At 40.4% G+C, this 8,568-nt stretch overlaps 1 protein-coding gene across 1 annotated transcript in view; it reads left to right on the top strand.

Annotated features, from left to right (window-relative positions):
- Positions 1-2,470, top strand: part of klhl38a (kelch-like family member 38a) — a 14,879-nt gene extending 12,409 nt beyond the window's left edge. The window contains exon 4 of the mRNA XM_020514376.2: positions 2,176-2,470. Within this exon, the coding sequence (XP_020369965.2) occupies positions 2,176-2,179 (4 nt within the window). The 3' untranslated portion in view covers positions 2,180-2,470. The remainder of the gene's footprint in view (positions 1-2,175) is intronic.
- Positions 2,471-8,568: the final 6,098 nt, after the last annotated feature.

The following is an 8,568-nucleotide window of genomic DNA, read 5'->3' as shown; positions in this document are numbered from 1 at the left end:
CTGCTTGGCCTGCCGTGTTCATCCAACTCTACACCTTGTTATCTCAGATTCTCCAGCATCTGCAGTTCCTACTATCTCTAACCAATGTACTGTACAGCCGCAACTTGACAATACAACTCCTACACTCATTGCACTGACCAATGAAGGCAAGCATGCTAAGCGCTTTCTTCACCAACCTGGCTACCTGAGATTCCACTTTCAAGGAACTATGCATCTGTATCCCTAGGTCCCTTGGTTCGGCAACACTCCCCAGGGTCCTAGCTTTAACTATGTAAGCCCTGTCCTGATTTGCATTAGCAAAATGCAACCTCACATTTGTTATTCAGGAAAACACCCAAAATGAATTTCTGTATAAATGTGTCTGAGTGCATACCTTCACTGTCTTGATTTGTGGAGAGAAAAAACTCAAGAGTTGAGTTGAGTTCTGTAATCTTCTAAAACTTGAGTTCTGTAATCTTCCTACCTCTTTAATAATTGAATATCGTTTTGAAGTAGGGAATGTATAGTTTGAGCTTATAGTACCCAAACTCTGGTGCAAACAAACCAGCCTGTATCAGAGCCAGTCTCCAGCCTGGATAAATGGGGTGGGTTGGGGACAAGAAGGACACCCTGCTGTGAAACCACCTACCAAATTCAAAAGAAATGATGGTTGACATTACGATCAGCATGTGGCATCTCCATGTAGCATGGGGAAAGTAAAAGGGAAATGAAAGAAGGAAACTTAATGTGAGTTTATAGAAGATGTATTTGATGGAGCGAGATTTGCCCATCTTAATGATGCCTTGCCAAATGGGATAATGGCTTAAAAAAAATCACACTGTTTTGTTGTTTCTGAAGCAACTGACCCTTCTAGGTTACAATCCTTGTGCAGTACTGTTTTAAGTCATTAAATAAAAATAGGTTTACAATTGGCCTTAAGTCTTTATCAAGATCTTAGCTCAATGATTCTTGCCTCTGAGTCATAAGATTGTCGGTTCAAGTCCTATTCCCAACCTGCTAAATCCAGGTTGTCGCTCTACTGTGAGAGGAAAGTGCTACATTATCGGAGGTGTTATTCTTTAGGTGAGGCAGAAACTGAGGGCACTTTGCCCTCTCAAGTGGACTCAACAAATCCCATTATATTTTTTGAAGATAGGTGGTGGAGCTCTCCGTGGTGCCTGGGGTAACATTATTGAAATAAATAAGATTCTTAGAGAGTTTGATAAGGTAGGTTTGGAGAGGTTGCTTCTCCATGTGAAAGAGTCTGGGGACCAGATGGCATCACCACTTGCAAGTAAGGAGTTTGGGGTTCGCCCATTTAAAACAGAGATGAGAAGGAATTTCATCTCCCAGAGGACAGTGAATCTGTGGAATTCTTTACTGCAGAGAGCTGGTGAGGTTGGGTCATGAATAATCACTAAGGGAGTTAAGAGGTTGGGTAAAAGCAGTAAAGTGGAATTCAGGACTATCAGGTGAGCCATGGTCTCATTGAATGACGGAGCAGACTTAATGGGCCATATGGCTGCCTTCTGTTCCAAGTCTTATGGTCTTATTCCTCAGTAATTTAGATTATCTGGTCATTTTCACATTGATGTTTGTTGGAGCTTGCTGTGCACAAAGTGCCTGCTGATTTTCCTACATTATAGAAGTGACCACAGCTTAAATGTACTTAATTGACTGTAAAGAGTACTAGGACATCCTGAGCTCTTGAAAGGTGATAAAGAAATGCAAGCCTTTTCTTTATGGAAAGTGAACTACTTTTCTCACTGTTTCTGCTGTAACAAAAGTTTCTGTTTAGATGATTGAAAAAGTCATGAACTACGCATGAAGAAGATAAATTCACAATTGCAGTGTTGTTCCTCACTGTATCAAAGTATTACTGGCTGGAGAAAGATATCAGGAGAAACATGAAGCTAAACTTTTTGTTTTAATAATCTGGATAAAATTTCCAAAATAGTAACCTGGAGGCAGTGCTCAGGGAAAGTAAACTTTTAAATTGTCAAAGGAATGAAAATGAAAAGGAAGTAAACTTTGTCTTAATAAAGGCTTATTTTCTTGCATTCAGTGCATTAGTGAGGTGTTTGTAAGTTTTTGCAAATATTAATTACTGCCCATTTTAAATGTGGATATTTTAAGTGTTGGAGTGTCTGTTTCCAATGTTGTAAATTATTTGTTTTGGTGTTTTTGTCTTTACAGTTGATTTACTCAATATTGGAAGGGCTGGTGCCTCTTCTGCAGAGGGTATAGCCCTGGCTTCTGATGAGGAGAAGTCAAAGAACCCAACCAATTCCTAATAAAGGCAAGTTGCAAGTGAAAAAGCCCATCACAGTCAACTATTGGAGCAATGAAAAGTACACCAGACACAGTAGGTGGAAATTATCTTGACAGCAAGAGTCTCCAGGAAGTCTCCTCTGAAAAACCCTGAGACATCAGTAAGAGGAGAAGCAAAGTGTCTCCTTCTGGATTCTGCAAAGCATTTCTCACAGTGAAGAGAGAAACTCAGGTCATTGACCCAAGCTCCCTTAATGAGTGGATCACTGAGTCATAAGGGAAATATTTGCATTTATATTGCACCTTTCACAATCTAAGGACATTGCAAAGTATTTTCCAGCCAATGTAGTACTTCTGAAGTGTTGCAACTGTTATGATAGGAAACATAGCAGCCAATTTGCCGTAGCAAGCTCCCATAAACAGCAAAGCAATAAGTTTTTAAAAATTCTACCATAAGATGTGGGCATCATTGGTAAGGTCATTGATTGTTGCCTATTGGTAACTGTTCTTGAGAATGTGGTGGTGAGCCACCATCTTGAACTGCTACAGTTCTTATGACGTAGGTCGACCCAAAATGCTGTTAGGAACCCTGTCCAGGATTTTACCCAATGACAATAAAGGAATGGTAATATTGTATCAAGTAATGATGGTGTGTGGTTTGGTTGGTGATGTTCCCATGCAACAGCTGCCCTTGTTTTTTCAGTTCATAAATTTGGAAGGTGTTATTGGTTACACTCCTTTGACAACTTTGCAGATGCAAGAGGAAGCTGATGGGGCAGTAACCTGGGCAAATTGAATTTGTCCTGATATTTGTGGTCCGGACAAACATTGGCAATGTTTAGCATTGTTAGGTGGATGAAAATGTTGTAGCTAAACCAGAACAGAACAGCTTGGCTTGGGGCATAGTTACTTTTGGAGGACTAGTCTTCAATAGAACCCAGAGCCTACGTAGTATCCAATTCCTTCAGCCATTTCTTGATATCATGAGGAATGAATCAAATTGGCTGAAGAATGGCATCTGTGATGCTAGGGATATCAGGAGGAGCCTGAGATGGATCATCCACTCACCATTCTGGCTGAAGATAAGCAAATGCTTCAGCCTTATTTCTTGCACTGATGAGATGTGTTCCTCCATTATTGAGGATAGCTATATTTATGGAGCCTTCTTCTCCTGTTAGTTGTTTAATTGTCTACTACCATTCACGACCGCATATGGCAGGACTTACAGAGCTTTTATCTAATCCATTGGTTGTGGGATCACTTATCACTGTCTATTACATGCTACTTCTGTTATTTTTAATGCAAGTAGTCCTGTTTTGTAGCTTCACCTGGTTATTTTTAGATATGCCTGGCATTATTTCTGGCATATCCTTCTGCACTCTTCATTGAACTAGGAGTCTTCCCTTGGCTTGTGATATTGCTGGGTCAAATAGAATTCTCCTGCTGCTGATGCCCCACAATGTCTCAAGGATTACTGGTTTTGAGCTGTTAGATCTATTCTGAATCTATCCAACTTATCACATTGGTAGGTCCACATAAAAGTATGGAGGGAATGCTTGGATAAAGACAGAAGACTTCATTTTCACAAAGACCATGCAGTGGCCACTCCTATCAATGCTGTCATGTACAGATGCATATGTGTCAGAGAAATTCGTGAGAATAAGGTCAGGCAGGTTTTACCATCTTGTTGGCTCCCTCAACATTTACTGCAGGCCCAGTCTGAAACATATGCCCTTCCGGAGTTAGCAAGCTCACTTGGTAATGTTGCTTATAAAGCACAGTTTGTGATGGACGTTGAAGTCCCCTACCTAGACTACACTCAAGTAAGTTTGTCTTCTTTGAAAAATGACGCAAAATCTTGAGAAGACAAATATGGCTCTGTTTAATAAAGATGATGCCTTCAACAGTCCAGATCCCCTCAGTACTGTTCAGGGGTTCTCAGCCTGAATCTTGTGGTCAATTCTCTGGAGTGGGCCTTGAATACAAATTTCTGACTCAGAGATTTGACTGCCAAACAAAACACTACACTGTAAGCCACAGCTGACAGCAGAGGGAGAAAAAGAGAGGGTTTGATATTGTCATTTAAAAAATCTTTATAAAACAAATCTTATTCATTCAAATGGGTTGAATCATTCTGTCTAATTGTTTCATTTTTGTCAAGGAGAACGAGTCATTTTAGATTGATGATACAGAATAACATTATTTACAGAATGTGTGGTAAGGTAGCATATTTGACAGTAAATGTGCAATATTGTGTAGCTGCAACAAAACAAGAAGCTCAACACTATCTAGGCTACTTGACTGGTGCCCCAAACCCATCACCATTTACTCCCTTCATCGCTGGCAAGATGCACTGCAGCAGTTCACCAAGGCTCCTTTGACATCTTTCAAACCTGTTACCATAAACACCTTGAAGGATAAGGGCAACAGATGCATAGGAATATCACCAACTGCAAGTTCGCCGTCCAAATCACACAACATCCTCAGTTAGAACTACATTCCATTACTTCATTGTCACAGGGTCACAATCCTGGAACTCCCTCCGTAACAGCATTCTGAGTCAATCTACAATGTGGACTGCAGCAGTTCAAGAAGGTAGCTCACCATCACCTCCTCAAACGACATCACATTAGTGAACTATTTTTAATACTTTGCCAATTAAAGTATGGTTTGAAAATTTACTATACCTGAATCTTTAAAAAATCTTTATCTGAAGGAAGTTTTCATGATGATTGAAGAGATGTATTAAATTTTCACTCTAATTTGCATTTAGTTTGTTGCATTTTGCATAATTTAGTATTTCTTTTCTTATTTACAAACTAGAGTACTGAATCTGTAAGAGTTTAGAAAAAATATTATAATATCCATTTCTGAGTTACATGAAATCTGTTGATGACAAAGTTTATATCTTGAATTTGAACTTGTATTTCTTCTGCGAATATTACACACTACTTGGCAGTGATACTGAGTTGAAGTGACAATCCAAGATCACTTACATTGAATAAGATTTTGGTTAATTTTTTAAGTTCATTTATTGTATGTTCATAACACAGCTGAACTGTTCTCTGAGAATATTTATGCTTCACATAAGCCTCTTCCTACCCTATGTCTTCTCACATTATCTGCATATCCCTCGGTTGTCTTCTCCCTCAGGAAGTTACCAGTTCCTCATTAAATGTATTTAAGCTCTTCTCAATTATTTCCTGTAATTTCACATTCCAAATTCTCACCACTCTCTGGATAAAGGTGTCTCTCTGAATTCTCTTTTGTATTTTTTGGTTATATCATTATATTCATGGTCCCCAAGTTCTGGTCTCCCTCACAAAAGGAAACATCTCCTCATGTATCCCATCACAATCCTTTGTGATTTTAAAGAAATAATTCAGACTTCTCCTCAACATGCTCTGCTCTCTAAAGAAATGAGGCCAATAATAGTGGTTCACATTCAAGGGATCATTCTCCGCCATTTCTGCTGCGCGCAGTATGCCGCTACCAAATATATTGTCCCTGCCCTCCCCTTTCAGCATTAAGAAGGAACCATTCCCACCATAACACCTTTGTCCACTCCCTTGACCCCACCCCAGTGCCATCCTCACCCGTCCCACAGTCCCTTTGCATGCAAATGCATGAAGTGCAATATCTGTTCAGTATCTCCTCTTTTCTGGTCATCCAAGATTTTGACACTCCTTCCAAGTGAGACAGTGACTGGTTTTTAACTCTCAGTGAAATATGCTGTTTTCACTGTTCATAATTTGATTTGGTTTATGTTCGGGAAAAAAATTGGCATCTCCCATTTGAAAATTTCTAGCATACGTAAAAGCATGGTGTCCTCTGGAATATGAAGACAGCAGGAGGCTATTCAATATGGAGCTGGAGGAACACAGCAGGTCAGGCAGCATCAGAGGAACAGGAAAGTCAATGTTTGGACCCTTCATCAGAACTGGGGAGGAGTAGGGAACTGGGAAATAAATAGAGGGAGAAGGGGTGGAGCTGGGGGAAGGTAAATGGGATGGTGATAGGTGGATGCAGGTAGGGGATAGTGGGGATTGGTCAATGGGAAGGATGGGGTGGATAGGTGGGGAGGAAGATGGACAGGTTGTGTCAGGTCAAGGAGGCGAAAGGGAGGATGGTTGGGGCTGGGGAAAGGTTGGTGGGATGGTGACCATCCCATCATACCTTCCCCCTGCCCTACCCCTCCTCCGTCTATTTATTTCCCAGCTCCCGTCCCCCTCCCCAGTTCTGATGAAGAGTCCCAACCCGAAATGTTGACTTTCCTGTTCCTCTGATGCTGCCTGACCTGCTGTGTTCCTCCAGGTTCATACTGTGTCGACTCTGATTCCAGCGTCTATAGTTCTTGCTATCTCAGGAGGCTATTCAGCCTCTTGGAGTAAACTGCACTTTTACTCTAATAATAGCTGCTGCACATGTGTGTAAAGATCTATGCCATAATGCCATCAAATCACATAGGACAGAGATCGGAATGTGTAGGGTTTCAGAGATGCTTTGTATTCTGTGTACAGTGTACATACTTAATCATTAATGTAATGTGCACGGGCTAGAGTGAGGATGATCTTGTATCAACAACCTTGGCACGATCTAATTACAAGCCTCTGGGACCCTCTCTGCCATTCAATCAGATTATGGCTAAACAGTATCTCAGCTCTATTTCCCATCTTTGCTCCATATCCCTGTTTATACTAACGTAACAAAAATCTGCTTCAGCTTTAGATGTTCCAACTGACTCCCCAACAGCAGACACAGCCTTTATAAGCTTAGAGTTTTACACTTCCATTACCCTTAATATCAAAATCTATTTCCTGATTTTGCTTCTAAATGAATGAGATTGAATTTTAAGATTGCATCCTTGACTTTTGTTCTGCTCTCCCTCCAACAACTCTCATTTGAATTAATAGTTCCAAAGGGGTTAAAGTTCTTGTTATACTGACTCCACCCATCCTACTGATAGCACACATGTCTGTGAGTGGAGACAGAGTTATACTTTAACTTTTAGATGGAACATATATATCTATACTAACTCCCGGAGGTCCTAATGATTATGCATGACCAAATGTAATTAATTAGACATGCTATCATGCCATAAAACATTCTTGTTGTTTTAAGAAGGGGGCCTTTTCTCTATGGTGGATACTCTATGCCATTATATCCTCTATCACTAATTACTCGACAGGCCCAAGACAAAGAAAGGACAAAAGAGGATTGATGGCAGCAAACTACCTCAACAACTCTCACCCCATTTCACGTACTGGGAGAGGTGGCAAACAACACACGGTATCTCAAATGATCATCAAGTAAATACACGACAACTTCCAGTTTCTGTGTATTTACCCAATTAAATCCTTTAAGCACTTCAATCAAATCACCCCTGATATGAGCAATAGTCCTATAATCCAGAGAATACAAATCAAGGCCAGAATCTTGTGCTCCTGCTGATGGCAAGGCAGGAGGGGCATTTAATATGATAGGGTGCTATATTTTCTTTAATTTTGTTTTTTATTCTGCCTGGATATCTGAGGTCCATGTGTGATCGTGTTTCCGAGTCTGTGTGTGTGTGTGTGTGTGTGTGTGTGTGTGTGTGTATGTGTGTGTGTGTGTGTGTGTGTGTCCTCACAGTGCCCAAGCAGCTTTCAGGGAACACTGCTAGGATGCAAGCATACCTGATTCCCACTACCTTACCATCTCCACCAGAATGAAATTGTGGGCAGGAGGGTACATAGTCAACCTTACTTCCTATGAAATGAAACCCTCAATGGCCAATTAAGGACAAGTTAAGGGCCTCAGACAACCAGCACTGCAATTAGGCAAAGAGATAAAGATTAGACAAATGTAGGTGCAGTTAAAGGGAGAAACAGAGGTATTACGATGAGGAACAAAGATGTGGCAAACCAATTAATTACATACATCAGTGCTATCTTCACAAAGGAAGACACAAATAATGTCCCAAAAATGTTGAGGAGTCTATGTCTAGTGAGAGTGAGAAACTGAAGGAAACCAGTATTTATAGGGAAATGGTGTGGGGAAATTTATGGGGTAAAGAACAAGAAATTCCCATGCATTGTTAATCTACATCCCAGAGTACTTAAAGAAGTAGTCCTAGAAATAGTGGATGTATTAGTGGTCACCTGCCAAGATTCTATACTCTCTGGAACAGTTCCTATGGATTGGTAGCTTGTGTAACCCCACTATTTAAAAAAGGTGGTAGAGAGAAAACAAGGAATTATTGACTTGCTAACCTAATATCATTAGGAGGAAAAATGCTAGCATCCATTATAAAAGATTTATTAGCAGATTAATAGCACT

The sequence above is a fragment of the Rhincodon typus genome, chromosome 4 (genome assembly GCF_021869965.1).
Source record: "Rhincodon typus isolate 14 chromosome 4, sRhiTyp1.1, whole genome shotgun sequence".
In the NCBI taxonomy this organism is placed as follows: Eukaryota; Metazoa; Chordata; class Chondrichthyes; order Orectolobiformes; family Rhincodontidae; genus Rhincodon; species Rhincodon typus.
Note: the sequence above shows the minus strand (reverse complement) of the source record. Positions and strands in the feature narration are given on the sequence as shown.